Source organism: Aulonocara stuartgranti (genome assembly GCF_965226115.1).
Source record: "Aulonocara stuartgranti genome assembly, chromosome: 20".
Taxonomy (NCBI): domain Eukaryota; kingdom Metazoa; phylum Chordata; class Actinopteri; order Cichliformes; family Cichlidae; genus Aulonocara; species Aulonocara stuartgranti.
Genome location: NC_138956.1, coordinates 217,006 through 232,400, shown reverse-complemented (window position 1 = coordinate 232,400; position 15,395 = coordinate 217,006). Strand labels below are relative to the sequence as shown.

At 41.5% G+C, this 15,395-nt stretch overlaps 1 protein-coding gene across 1 annotated transcript; it reads left to right on the top strand.

Annotated features, from left to right (window-relative positions):
* Positions 1–442: 442 nt before the first annotated feature.
* LOC309696887 (sodium- and chloride-dependent creatine transporter 1-like) lies at positions 443–14,798 on the top strand. The gene is made up of 14 exons (XM_082518386.1): positions 443–1,195; positions 2,498–2,794; positions 5,982–6,113; positions 6,196–6,532; positions 6,805–6,937; positions 8,080–8,214; positions 8,330–8,433; positions 11,253–11,377; positions 11,487–11,599; positions 12,394–12,534; positions 12,982–13,084; positions 13,173–13,273; positions 13,351–13,521; positions 13,743–14,798. Exons 1-14 carry the CDS (start codon positions 1,165–1,167, stop codon positions 13,869–13,871), a joined length of 2,052 nt encoding a protein of 683 aa, XP_082374512.1. The 5' UTR covers positions 443–1,164; the 3' UTR covers positions 13,872–14,798.
* The last annotated feature ends 597 nt before the right edge of the window (positions 14,799–15,395 follow it).

The following is a 15,395-nucleotide window of genomic DNA, read 5'->3' as shown; positions in this document are numbered from 1 at the left end:
AATTTTTGCTCGCATGAATTAAAGCTCATATTTCTAAATGTGAAAAATAAATTAAAAACAAATCTCTGAATCTATATTTATCTTTGGGGTGTATTGAGATTTGTATCTTGGTAAGCAGATCCGTAACTACGCAGAAATACCTCTGACAGTGACAGTGAACGACAATCTGCAGGCGATTACATAAAACTGAATTTCTAGAGAAATCTAAATGCGTAGGCTACCTCTGAGTGTGCACACACCTGAGAATTCTAGCGTTTTGACTGGCGTGCTGTAAACACGCACAGCTCGGCTGGATCTCGGAACCACCTAAAACATTTTTACGTTTGTTTGTTTGTTTGTTTTTCTACACTGTCGTGGCGGATCTCCAAATGCTTGTGAAGACGCATCTACGGATATGGGTTCTGTTGCCCTGACTCAGGACTCACAGGCTCACGCTGCCGGGATGACATGCCGTAGTAATGCTGTGCTGCTGATGCTGTGCACACCGCACTGGGCTCTCCTCAGCCAATCACGTCAGCTGACGGCGGGAGGAGGCGGGGGAAGCGTCGGTCACAGCTAACGGACCGCGGAGCAGGTCACATTCTTCGTCCGTCGAATTGCGGCATACCGTTCGGGATAATGGACTTGTAACTGGGCGATTTAAACACAAAAATCATTACCCTAAGGCGCAGTATAATTTTCATTTAGCTCTTATCCATGAGATTCTTCAGGCTTACCTTCAAGTGCTTCGTGGACTGCTTTTGAATCTCCTCCTGTCAACGGCTGAACTGACCGCGGCGCTTTGTGAAATTTTCCATCTCTTGGCTGAGCTGAGGGGTTCCAACGTGAAGCAATTGAAAAAAAAAAACTGAGATTTTTTTTCAAGAAGGAGAAATAACAAACTCAGAAGATCAAAAAAGAAGAAAAAAAAAGGAAAAAAAGAGACAACTGGAGCACTGAACAGTGTGGTTGCATCTCCCTGTCTGCCTCTCTGAGCCCGCCGGGTGCCTTCTTTGGCCAGGCATTTAAAAACTTCAGCTGCTTCTGGCTAAATAAAAACAGCCAGCTTGCGCTTTTAAAAAATATAAATATATATATATATATATACACACATACATATATCTATCTATCTATATATATATATATATATATATATATACATTTTTTGTGCCGCCACTCAGCAGTATGTCACCTGAGTTGGAAGAGAACAGCCAAGGTGAGTATGACGTACGACCTCCACTGCTTAAAAATGACTTCTTAGGTAGGGTACCATATGAGTCAGCCACTAGCTAAAAACATAAACACAAGTAGGTGAATTAAAGCATCCCTGCTTCTGCCACAGTTTTAACATTATTGGATGACGATAAAAGCTTCCACACACCAGCTGCGCTTAACCTGCTTCAAATCTATTATTTTACTGCATCATGCTTGTACAGAGAGGAAATATAAATAAACATGGGACCAGAAGCCAGTCATTTAAGGGTATTTGAGTCTCTAAAGCTACATCTCTAAGCCAGTGTAGCCTTAGAGATGTTCACTGGTGGTGAATACAGAAGACCCTCATGTCAGGGTATAGTCATTCAGCGTTCAGCTTATGAATTTAATGTGCCTCAAGGATATGATGCAAAATACTTAGATCTGTGGTGAAGACAGACAGTGTATACCTGTGTTGCCCGCCAGGTGCCTTCTTGGCCAAGCATTTTAAAAACTTCAGCTGTCTCTGCATTATGTCCTTGAGGCATGGCCATTTTATTTAAGGGCAGATTTTTTCTTGACTGGAAGCTGTTCCTCACACAGATGATTCTTCAACCACAGAGCAACCTTAAAAGAGAGGTTGCTCTGTATATGCTCACATCCCTTACCTTCCCCACTCTTTTCTCATCCTCTGCTCACACACCCCCTCAAAACTGCTCTGATCTGGATTCAGCTGCCTTTGAATCCAGCAAAGAGCGGCTCACTCTAATATTGTGGAAAGACACTAAGAGCCACGTTGCATTTGTGTTTGAGTGGCGCATGAGAAAGAAGAAAAGCTTTGTAAGTAGCAGGGGAGCTTGAGCTGTACCTTGAGGCGGCTTTATGCCGTGTTGTACCGCAGCACGCTAATCAGTCTGTCTGTGAGACAGAGAGAATGAACATCGGGGGAGGGTGCAGTGATGACAGTATAACTGCAACTGAATGTGGGCAGTTTGCAAAAACAAATCTCATGTATGTGTATATTAAGATGTATTACACTCCTGTTACCGCTGGGGGGGAAAGTACGTAATAACTGGCCAAGCTTGCATTGACTATTTTAATGAATGGAAAGCGTGCAGCCTCTCTTTCTCTCTATTCAGCACGAGTGTGGCCTAAGAGACCAGAGCTTGTCTGTCCCCAGTGCTGACGTGTGATGTAAAGATCTGAAACTGTATACTTGCCAGATGATGTGTTGTAATATTTTATGCTGTTGTTATATTAATGCCATTTAGTCATTTCCATATCTTTGTGCTTGTTTTTGAATCAACCCTGTTCTTCTGTCCAGGTGAAATCAGTGTTCCCCAGCTGGACGCAGGGATACTGTCTGAGGAGGAGGGCAGCGCATCAGCTCGCCCTCTGGTGCCTGTGCCTGGGGTGGGCTCAGGGTGCGATGACGGCGGAGGGGGTGGCCCAACGCAGACCCAGGACGATACTGCGGCTGGAAATGGGTCTGTAACAGTACCAGCAGCGGAGAGAGAAACCTGGACCAGACAAATGGACTTCATCATGTCCTGTGTGGGTTTTGCTGTTGGCTTGGGCAACGTGTGGCGGTTCCCTTACCTGTGCTACAAAAATGGAGGAGGTGAGCTCCCAGAGCACTGTGTAAATGTACTCTGAGTAAAACGTTAAGTGTGTATGACTGAGCAGCAGCATGGTGGCTCTGTGTTTAACACTGCTGCAGAGGGCAAGAAGGTTACAGGTGCAAACCTGCTGGTTGGCTTTCCGTATGCATTATCTTCCTAGCACAGATGAGAGACACGCATGTTTGGCTAATTAGCGATTCTAAATTGGTAGTAGATGTCTCTGTTGGACTGGCACCCTTTATCCTCCAACTGTTGTCTGGTGGGATAGGTTCCAGCCATAGCATAAAATAGATAAATGACTGGTATTAAAAGCTAAGGAAAAAAGCTACCACTAAGAAAAAAGCTTCCATAAGAGAAAGTTAGGGTCCAGTTTGAATACATTGAAGCTCTTTTCTTTTAATGCATTCTTCATGGATGCATCATTTAAAATAACCAATTTAGGAGCTCCTTCACTTCACACTACTGGTGCCATCTGCAAAGATTATACCAAAATTATACCATGATAATTGCCCTTGTATAGCAAAGAAAAGGTGGCTCAGCTATCAGCCCTGAGGGTCACAATGCTGGTGAAAAAGTCCACCATTTAGCCACGAAACCACCATGGGACTAAGTCCTTACTGACCTCTTTATAATTATTAAAATACTATGAATACAATATTCAGCAACAAGAAATTCAACAATTTCCATGGTGATATGAATAAAGTATTTATCCATCTGTGTATCTATTTATAAAATATTATTTAATGCAAAAAAGATTACGAGTTACAATTAGCTTGGTATCAAAATGAAACGTCTATTTAAAAAAGAGATTCTGGGGAAAAAACAAAGTTTCTCAGTGATCCTTTAAAGTATGATCCTCTAACTGAACGATCATTCAGCAGTGAAAATAAACTCAGATAGGCAGAAGGACAACCGTGAAAGTCAATGCGATGAGATAAAGTTAGACAAAGCAGGGCCTGCGTGGCTGTGAACACGTAGCTCAAAAGCCATGCCCCATCATGTGATATCGCCATATTTATTATAGCTGCCTGTTGCTTCATAGGCAGACTTAGGCCGAGCTGCACTACGATCTTCCTCTTCCTTATGTTGGCATATGATGTTATTTGAGCTGTTCCAAGTCCTCCTTTCATCTGTGCCAACTTTGTTCCCTCGTTACCTGACCTGACTGCAGCTTTTGGCCTAGACTTTTTCCTTATCTCTCTTATCTCTGCCCTACCCACTTTTCATTTTATTATGAGGTGTTTAGTTGAAGTAAAACTAAATGAGAGACTGTGTGTCTTAGTCCAGCCCTTTTTGTCTCCCATCTATGTGTCTTGTGACGAGTGGCTCTGATACCCACCTTCTGGTATCATATAACAATAGCCTGCCTCACACAGTCCACCCCCCTGTGTTCCTGCCCAGCGCTCATGAGACAAACAAAGGTGCTCTTTCCCACCCGCCTGCTGATAAGGAGGCATATGGATATGTCACACAATAACCGTCCTGTGACTGCGCCCCGTCCTTTCCCTCCGCGTCAGCGCAGTAACATCCGCTACAGTACTTCACTTTCCACCTTTGACCAACCCAGGGTACACCTTGTAACTCAACAAAAAGTATCCGATAAGAGCTGAGGCTTTAAGTGAGCACTGCTTGTTGGTGAAACAAGGACACGCTCCTCTGGAGACAATAACAGGTGAATACACAAAATTATTGCCCAGACAATCTCATCGATTTATTTGTAACCCAGCTGTTAGGCCTGATGTGTCCGGTTTAGCTATGATTAGAGAGGATTTACTTAAGCCTATTAAGGATGCAGTTGCGTGATGATTTGGCCAATTTGTTTGGGTATGTCAGCACAAGAATTTTCTCCACTCATTCCATTCAGTCGTCCTATCGCATCTTTCTCCCCTTCTCTCTCTTTTCCTCTTTCTGCATCTCTCTCAGTCTCCCACCCCTTTCTCTCTTAGACTCTCGCTCACGAATGTTTCCTTATATGGCTACAGCCCTCTCCTCTCAGAGAATCACATAAAGAAAAATGAAGCGGATGAGAGAGAAATTGTAAAGCATTTGCACAGCGAACCAGGTCAATGCCTTTGTGTGTCATTTTTGTTATTTGTTGAACCTCTGACACGTTGATGTCCCAATTTTTCTGCCAGCCTCTCCGGTAATCTGTCCATCTTTCCCTCCTTTCTTCTTGGCCTCTTTCTGCTCTGCGTCATAGCTGGTCATGTGACTCCACTCCCATCTGCACGCTGTGGTGGCATAACCGAGTTATGTTTATTACTATTCCACCCAAATCATTGCAGGTAGATACAGGGAAGTAAATTCCTTGTGCTGCCTTTTTTGCACCTTTTTGCTATGTTTTCTTCTTCCTCATCAGAGTAGGCTACAGTGTGAGAATTCAAAATGAAGTTATTTATAGAAAACACTTGCTCTGAGCCAGCTGCTGCCGATCAAAACAAAACAAGTCCTAGATGTCTCTATCAGGACTAATAATTCCCATCTGAGTCCACTGTCGTCTCACATTCCCATTTTTCTGTCTCCTCACCTTGCAGTTTTTGAGTTCAAGGACAAACTAGTGCAGTTGCCTCTGCACGCGGGAGACATTGTCTCCCACACTGACTTTCAGCGCAGCTTTTATCTGTGGGCTTGTCTGTCCTCCTCCCTGACTCCCCCCCCGTGTTCTGTGTTGCTTCTTCCTCCTTTTAACCGTTTCTTCTTGAGCTGAACGTTTAATTACACTGTGTGTGTGCACATTCTTAAAGACATTAAACATGACTTTCATGTCACGTTTTCTGCCTGTTTCATTGTCACACATATTCAAAGAGCCTGAATTTGTTAATTCTGCAGTTGAAATTAGAATAAATTATAATATGAATTAGTTGAATTTAATGTTAATGATATAATTAGTTGAAGATTTGAAGATATTAATGAATAGCATTTAATTGTCTCTAAATATGCTTCCTAGCATAACGTCTGTGGGAGTGCGGCTTTGCTAATTTTCTTTTTCAAAGTCAGTCCTTGGTCTATTTACATTTTTAAACATGAAAAAATTAAGTAATGTATTTCTCCAAAGTTTCTCATAGTTGTTTAATTTAGCACATGAGGCATTCATTGTGTTTATTAAACAATATTAATATTACAATAGTACAGTATTGAACACTGTTTCTACCTGTCCGTGATGAATATGAGTGCCGTGTGTTGCAGGGGTTTTCCTGATCCCTTACTTGTTGATTGTGTTCATCGGGGGCATCCCAGTTTTCTTCCTGGAGATTGCCCTGGGACAGTTCATGAAGCAGGGAGGGGTCTCTGCCTGGAACATCGCACCCCTCTTTAAAGGTACGTGCAACACATTTATCTGAAAAGCTATAAATCTAGCCACCATTTTTTGATTTAGGGCTCACCTCTCCTCCTTCATTAGGTCTGGGCTTGGCCTCAATGGTGATCGTGTTCTTCTGTAACACCTACTATATCATGATCCTGGTGTGGGGCCTCTACTTTCTCTTTCACTCTTTCACTAACCCACTGCCCTGGGCCACCTGCGGACACCCCTGGAACACCCCCAACTGTACACAGGACTTTCGACGCACCTGCCACAACCGCAGTACTGCCCAGCCTGCTCTGCCATCGTCTGCCGCCACCAACTCCAGCCTCTTCTCCTCTGCATCTCCGCTGAACCTCTCCTCAGCCCAGCTCCTCCTCAATGGCAGCTGCATGGATGCTGAGGGCCTGCGTTCTCCTGTCATTGAGTTTTGGGAGTATGTCATCCCTTGATTAAGCAGGCTTTCTGCAGTTTTTAAGTACATTTTTAAGGCTGTGCACACAGGTTTTTTTTTTACCAGTTGCAAAATGCATCTTATTTTAAGTTTTGCTGGCATTTATATGCCATTTGCAGGATGTATAAGGAAATATAGTTTCAATTGAAATCCAGCTGTGCACTTTATATTTGAACATTATTTACCTCATAGCTTTAAATGTCTTTGTTGTGTTTGGAAACAATGTTTTTCACATCTTTTGTTCTTTCTTCTAGACGTAAAGTGCTTCGTCTGTCTGGAGGGCTGCACGAGCCCGGTGATATAAGCTATGAGATGGTGCTGTGTCTTATAGCCACCTGGATCATTGTTTACTTCTGTATGTGGAAAGGAGTTAAATCTACTGGCAAGGTAAAGTATTTTCTGCCTGTGCAATACAAAATACATAATGTTACAGGGCTGAGTGCAGATTAATATTTATATCCGTTAGTATGCTGCACATAAAAGGTTGTCAGGGATCATGGAGTGCAGTCTAATGTTTGAACGGCTTCATGGAAAGATTTAAATAATTGCAGCATTTTTGCCCTTTGACCCCAAATCAGCTTTAGTGTAATGTGGGGATCAGTGTCTAGACTGAAACACAAATTACTCTAAATATATGCATACTCTTGTTCTTTTAAAAGTTAGTCATATTCTGTATATCTTTTCACTCGGGCTGCAATCCCTAAATCTTTATTATGTAACACTCCGCATACAGACTGCTCAGCCTTCCGTTTTGTAAAAAAAAAAGCCCATTCCTCATTCTTTTGAATCTCCTTATGCTGTAGCATATTGAGATGTGTGTGTTTGCATACTTGTGTCTCCAGAGTAGCCAAAGCTCATAGAAAGAGGGGAAAAATAATGAAAGCCACTGAGCCAGCCAGCTATAAGCCGATTAGTAACTTTCCACCATGTTTGAAAGCTGGAAAGGGGCTTTTCTGTCCATGTTCTCCCCTAGATCAAGGCAAATATGTGCTTTCTCACTGCTTTGCTCTCACCATACTGAAGCTTGGACTTGATTTTTCTATAAGGTAGCAAGGTAGCAAGCTGTGACTTTCTCTGTATAATGTGACAAAGACTGCATTCTGAAAAGGACTGCCAAAACCCCCTGCTATTGCAGGAGGTTTACAAAATATCTGGCTTTCCATTTACAGGCTACCTTTTCTCCAAAGTAATATGACAGGCCTCATTACACATCTACTACAGGAAGGACCTAATGGGCTTCTACTTATGACACGAGTATTTGCAAAGCAGGTAATTGTTTAATCAAAGTGATAAAAACATGCTTAGGCCCAGCTAGATAAGCTGATGAACCATGTTGATAAGCATTAAGCATTTCCAGCTAACCTGTTCATTTAATATGAGGGGCCCAACTGTTTAGTTTTCTCCTTTCACTCAATGCAAGTTACTGCACAGTCTTCAAACTTGACCTCCCCACCCCAAGTATGTCCCAGAAATGTTCCTAAAAGTATTTAGAGGTGTGCTTAACAGGTCTTGTTTTTATCTCTCTGCAGGTTGTGTACTTCACAGCTCTCTTCCCTTACCTGGTTCTGGTTGTTCTTCTTGCCCATGGGGTCACTCTGCCTGGAGCATTGGATGGCATTGTTTATTACCTGAAACCAGACTGGTCCAAACTGGGAGAAGCACAGGTTTAACTTTTGCATAAGCTTTGCTTTGGATAAGAACTGTTCAAATGACATCTAAGAAATGTAAGTCAAAACAAATTTGGGGGGAAATTACTCACACGTGTCTTTTCTATAATAGGTGTGGATAGATGCCGGCACTCAGATTTTTTTCTCCTATGCCATCGGACTAGGTGCCCTGACTGCGCTGGGTAGCTACAATCGCTTCCATAACAACTGTTACCAGTGAGTTTATACACAACATAGAATCAGACGCTACTGTCACTGAAAGGGGGCCAAAATCAGCACAAAGTCATAGCCTGAATCTGCATTCTGCTTCATGTGACTGTGGACTTCAGTACTAAAATAAACCAAAAAAAAATGTATTTCCACTACAAATAGGCTTTCTTTCACTATACACCCAATGACAGGGAGAAGCGCAACCTCAGTCTGACCTTGCTAATGATCACATGAAGACCCAAAAAGATCTGAAACATTCCCTCACTTGCACTTTGAATGCTTTATTGTAAGATCTGATCTTTTCTCTGAACACCACTATGACTATTAGACTAAAACACTGTGCATTAGAAGTCTGATCGAAGATTCACAGTCATAAATAGTCGTAAATATATAAGAGATCTATTTTATCTTCAAGCAAACACCCCTTTATGCATTTCCAACAAATGTAGAATATCAAGTATGCACTCAATGAAAACTCTCACATGGCTTCAATGAAAGTTTTCATTGGTTTGTAAGCTTGCATATGTTTAGCCAGAAGAGACAGATACGTAAACCTATTAAGAGCCTTTTGAGGTATTTGGCTACACAGTAGTAACAAGGATTTTATTTTTGTAAATCTCAAGCACGTACTTATTTAGAGGGCACTTAACAGTATGGGCCACATTTTTTTCCTCTCTTGACCACAAGTTGAAAAATGAGTTCACATGAGAGCTTTTCAGCCCTGTTTCTTACACACATTAAAGTAGGCCCAGAAGTAGATGGCAAGATTTCTATAAGCTATTCTTAGAGTTCAGCATGTAGTATATTTTGCATCTGGGTTACAGATTTCTTGCTTTAAAAGTAAAGCAAACATAGCTTGATTAATGATCTGTTTAGGGATCAAACTATCAGCATCTCCACCTGTTGGTTCACCACTTATATGCCCCAAAGTGCACACACTGCCATAAGAGAATCTTTTACTGACTCAGGTGTGAATTGTTTAGAATATAGCAGTCAAAGGTCACAGTCCTTGTGACCTCGCAAAACATATTCCTGGCCATAATGCAATAATTCCTCTGCTGATTCATATAAACACAGCCTAAGAATGCTAGCTGTGCACAAAAACAGCCAAGTAGTGATGCAAGCAAGAATAACTGGATATTTCCATATATATCATTTAATATTTATGATCATTTGACATATCTCTTCAAGCTATGACAGGAAAATGCAGTTTTATCGAGCAGTTTCTGGTGCCTAAGTTGCAAAGAAACAGCACACTGTTTTGCACCAAAGTCCTGGTCCAACCAACCTTTTGGCTATGAGGGCAAAAACCTCACACATGCAAGGGGGTGAGAACCGGCCAGTGAAATTTGCCCCTGTAGTGATGCTGGAAATTATTTTATTTTTAGCCTGTGGCGATAACCTGTTCTGGATTGAGCTTGATAAACCACTTATTGAGCTTTTTTCAAAAGTTTAATCATTTACAAGCGTGCTACAGGTATAGATACAGGTATGTATTTTTTTTGCCTCGCTAGCCAACACAGGAATTTCAAAAACGGACACAGAGTGAAGTCTTCAAGGGAAAAATTCATATAAAATAAAGAAATAACAGATATAAATGACAGACAAAATACAGTTTTTTTGAAAGTCCATCTATAAGTTGTGGAATATTAGGAAATGTAAATAAAGTTTTAGACATTTATTGTAGATAAAGTTAACATCACTTTTTAATAACCAAAAGATGAACAGTTCTAGTATTTTATAAAAAATAAGTAGTTTATTAGAGTGAGTGATTGGATCCTCTGAATATACTTACACAGTGTTTACACATAAATAGTAAACTAAAAAACAAAAGTAAAGTTAGGCGTGGTTTTAGATAGATGGTAGCAGCTCTGTTATGTTGAGTATAACTTTTTAAATTCAGCATTTAACAGCAATGTTTCCTGGTGTGTGATGACAGTTACAGCCTCAAAGAGCGGCTCCATAAAGAGCGGGCAGGGATAGCTCAGTAGGTAAAGCGGTTGCCCCGTGATCGGAAGGCCAGGGGTTCGAATCCCCTGAACGGCTACCCTGAGGTACCCTTGAGCAAGGCACCATGCCCACACGCTGCTCCCCGGGCGCTGCACTGGTGGCTGCCCACTGAGTGAATGGGTTAAATGCAGAGAAGAATTTCCCCACGGGGATCAATAAAAGTGTACATTATTATTATAACTTTAAGTTGTTTGAACAGGTAGGGTCTTATTACGGACTGCTTTCTTAAAACAAACTGTCATTCTGACTTGTTTTGATTGTTTACATCCACACACATGCTTTTGTGCGCTGCCTCAGATTCGTACAGATAGTGCTGACTGAATGGACTGAATTGCTGTTGAAAGCATTTGCGTAACAGTGTTATAATAATCATCACAATGCAACTGCTGTTTGTACATTCTTCATATCAGTCAGCATTCTTGGTTAGACTTGTCAGAATAAACAAAGGAATCCTGCTCACCGTGTAGGCAGATAACAGAGACGTTGTTGACGTAATACTCATTCGAATCTCCTAACATCACTGCATCATAGATATCGGATATTTTCCTTTCATTCTGTATCATCCGTGACCTTGAGACAGGCTTCTTTGCTCTCTATTCTCCACCTGACAACTGCAAAGACAACATCTGCTTTTAGAGAAATTGCTATTGATCCCCAGTTTAGCTTCCCGGCCCATCTCTACTCTCTATGCCAGTGTCTTGAGTCTCTGACACAGGCCTTATGTTACAGCACAATATAATGCATCCTTCTATCTCATTTCATTTATTTTATGTGATAGTTGCCTTGTTTTTTTTCTTCTCTGTATTTCTGTGTAGGGATGCATTTGTGCTCGCTCTCATCAACAGTGGAACCAGTTTCTTTGCCGGCTTTGTGGTATTCTCTGTGCTGGGTTTCATGGCTACAGAACAAGGAGTGGACATCAGTAAAGTAGCCGAGAGTGGTATGAATACACCTTCCCCCCTGAAACGCTGTGCAATTTGTATTAAGTAATAAGCATCACCAGTGAGAGCCACATGTCCACAGTGATGGCTCTGTTTCTTAATGTGCAGGTCCAGGCCTGGCCTTTATAGCCTATCCCAAGGCTGTGACTCTGATGCCTCTGGCACCGCTCTGGGCAGCACTTTTCTTCTTCATGTTACTCATACTGGGGCTGGACAGTCAGGTACTAATGACTGACTTTCCTTTATATCATAATTTTGGAGAAAGAACTCATCTTACACAAGATATATACTAATTTTACTTGAATCTTACGTGCTTTTATTTTTTGGTGTCAATCTAATTCCTTCTCTTTTTCTATCATTCTTTCATTCACCAAAGAGAGACAGAAACAGCCTGAAATACCAGTTTTAGGATTGCATTTCTCAGCTGCCTGTTTGTTGTGTGTCTGTTTGAGCCACTGCCTACATCCATTGTTTTACAGCCCAGGGATTTGTCAATGAGCTTCTGTGTGATTCACACAGAGAGCGTCTGTCTGCTCTCCATTCATTTACTCTCATTTTCAATTCTCTCCCTTTTCTTTCCCTTCTTTTTTTTTTTAACTGGCATAGCCTATGAATATCCTGCCATCTCTGTTAAATAATGTAAAAATAGCTTCGCAGCTGTTATCTGCTCCACTCTTTATGGTTGCTGTAATATGTTTCGAAGAGATACGCATAAGCATTCTTTAACAGGGAGACGGCTCATGATAAAATGCTCACTTGCAAACTTTTAAGTGTCACTTCACTGCATCTGATGTACAACGATTGTCTGAAAGAGGAGTTTATAGCGTAGTTGGTGGGATGACACAGCGTCCACCTCTGTACTGGAAACAAGAACTAGCTCATTTCTGCACCTTTATGGATATTTTTGTGTGATATTTAATGTGTCTGTGATATCAGACAAAAATACTAACACACACAGAGTCGAAGAATTCTCATTCACTTTTGTTCCTCTACGTTCCCTCTTTTTCATTTCCAGTTTGTCGGGGTTGAGGGTTTGATAACGGGAATCATGGACATGCTGCCCCCAAAATCTGCCCTGGGCTCGCTTCGGCGAGAGGTAGTAGCTGCCATCTGCTGCATCATCTGCTTCCTCATTGACATGTCCATGGTTACTGAGGTAAAGTCAAATTTTTGACTAAATGTCATTTAGTTGTATTCTTCAGAATTAGGTATTTTTCTAGTTAGCTATTTGTAGATTACTAATTATTCTAATTAGGTAGATTTAATTTCTTACCAGTCTTGTAGTAAAGATAAGTGTCCTTTATGGAGCTTCTCAACATTTGCATCATAACCTCCTTTTACTAATAATAAAATGTGCTTGTTGGAACTTGTAATTGGAACTGTAAACCACTCTTAGAAACCAACTGCTCACATATTGGCCCTTTTAGCCTTGTACCACTGCTGTGCTCCTAAATTTGTTAGAGTGAATGCATTCTGTCATTCAGACGTAGCTTTCACTTTAGATTTGTGGAAAGATTAACGGAAGGAACTGCATGTCTGAAATGGGTTATGAATTATTAAAAGGATGGTTCTGATGGTCTTCTGCTCTCACCGTTTCTATCAGGGAGGGATGTATGTCTTCCAGCTGTTTGACTACTACTCTGCCAGTGGCATCACATTGTTGTGGCAGGCCTTCTGGGAGTGTGTGGTGGTTGCATGGGTGTATGGTGAGACAGCGCTGCACAAACACAGCACAAATTATACAAACTGCACTGTCCAGGGCATTCTCACAACATCCTTACATTACCCTGTCAGGCGCAGACCGTTTCATGGACGATGTGGCTCGTATGATCGGCTATCAGCCCCTACCCTATATGAAGTGGTGTTGGTCCTACATCACACCTTTTGTCTGTGTGGTACGTGCTACTTCATTTTTTTTTAAGTAAACTGTATCTGCAAGTGGAAAACTAGTAATATCTTGGCATTCATATAGGGAGTGTTCCTGTTCCATGTGGTTAACTACAAGCCCCTGACCTACAACACAGTGTACACATACCCCATCTGGGGTGAAGCACTTGGCTGGGCGCTGGCCCTATCCTCCATGCTCTGTATCCCTGTCACTGTTCTCTACAAACTACTGCGCTGCAAAGGATCTTTGCGGGAGGTCAGTGTTCATGGGTGCTGGCATGTCTGTTCACTTGCATTCTCCTGTTTCTGTTTACTTTTGATCAGTAGGAATGCGTCTCCTTGGATGTTGCCATCACTCATCTATGAGTTATTTGTTCAACTGATTTCCTCATTAATCATTAAAGAGGACTTATTGCAGAAAACTAAATTGTCCGTCCCGTCCCAAAAAAACCATCTCATTGTGTTTTTACTCTGTAGCGCTGGCAGCACCTAACCACACCAGTTTGGGGCAGACATCACTTGGAGTACCTGGCCCCTGAGAGTGAGGCCAAACTGCTGCCCCCTGCAGGAACCAAGGGGACGCTGCTCTTTGAGAGTGTCATCTGATGAGTTGAGCTCCACAGAACAAAAGGGTCATCTTTGACAGCAGCAGACACGTACATACGCGAACAAACTTACAGATTAATTACACACCCTTCCACTTTAAAACTGTAAGAAAGACCTGGACAATGGACCAAAGATTAGATTGGAGAAAAACAACCATGTATTCATCACATGCTGATATACCCTCTGCTCTGTTTTCTGACTCTACCTCGCTGGCTTGCCCCTCTCTTTCTGTCCCACTCCTGCGTTTGTGCTGTTCTGTCCTGTATTGCTTTGTCTGTGTGATGTAGTTTGTAGTTTGCAATATCTTCCCTTTCCACGCCTTCCTGTCCACGTTTTAACAGCCTCACTCAACCCAAGCAGTCATGCCATCTTCAATGAGCATAAACTTAAAAGAGTCTGATGAGTTGTTTTAAAATTAAAGACCTCATATCTGCTGCTGATAATGCCACGGTCTGAATGCTTATGTGTGTAGATGCACGTATGCCTGTGCCCTTGTGTTTATAACCCATGTCCCGTGCGTGTGTGCGTGTCTGTGTGAACGGGTGTTGCGTTAGACCGTGGGCCACGGTCTGTGGCGATGGTATTTTCCATTTATATGTAACATTGCCTTCAGCCATTGTTTCCTGCCAACTGTTCTCTGTGAATTAACTGTACAAAAAAACAACTTCCATTAGTTAAAAACTAAAATTATCATGACAAGCAATGCACCACCAATTCCAGCTATGTATTATAAACTAACTTAAGTATCCAGTGTGTTGTACGGTCTGTGAATCAGTGTTAATATTTGGAGGGGATGATGATTATTATTTCCATGTGAAGAGAAGGAGAGAAACCTCTGGGTGAGCTGTTTAAAGAGCAGGAGGCTGGGATGACAGAGAATTGCTGTGACGCCTGATGAGATGCAATAAATGGCCAGATAAAGATGGATGTAATGTGTTTTTATGGGTCTTTATTTACATTCTCATTCATTTTTATTCAAATAAGATATGTACAGAAAGTACAGAAAAACAAAAACAAACTCCATAGATGTTCAACAACTGAATGTTTTCAACATTTTAACCTTTGTGTTGTTCTTGGGACATTTTGTCCCTGTGGACCACAGGTGTATGGAAATCGGGACGATTGTTTAGTATGTAAAAGATGGATGAAGTCACTGTGATGTCATTCAGTGGTCTTTGGACTGTTTGTTTTATGGAGATAAATGTTTAACCTCAGTTTGCTGCTCCGTTTGGTCTCATTTCATTAACCCTCATAATGTCCTCCCGATTTCCATACACCTGTGGTCCTCAGGGACCACCGTTAGTTAACATCCAGGTAGTTAAAAAAATAGCTTAGACCTTTATCAGTGTTCCTGCAGGCTCATCATTTATTTTGTTAGCATCTCATTAATTAAGAGTCATAAACATGTCTATTATACAGTTTACACATAAATACACATTGTACGCTGTCTAAACATTTGTGCACTATCAAATACAGTTCCTACATTTTTGAAAGCTAAAAAGTAAAAGATGAGGGAAAAAAGCA

Bases quoted from the DNA above. Each gene is read 5' to 3' on its own strand.
- LOC309696887 (XM_082518386.1), top strand. From the start codon at position 1,165: ATGTCACCTGAGTTGGAAGAGAACAGCCAAG. The intron at 6,114-6,195 runs GTACGTGCAACA...CTCCTTCATTAG, and splicing joins CATCGCACCCCTCTTTAAAG to GTCTGGGCTTGGCCTCAATG. The intron at 13,274-13,350 runs GTACGTGCTACT...GCATTCATATAG, and splicing joins TCACACCTTTTGTCTGTGTG to GGAGTGTTCCTGTTCCATGT.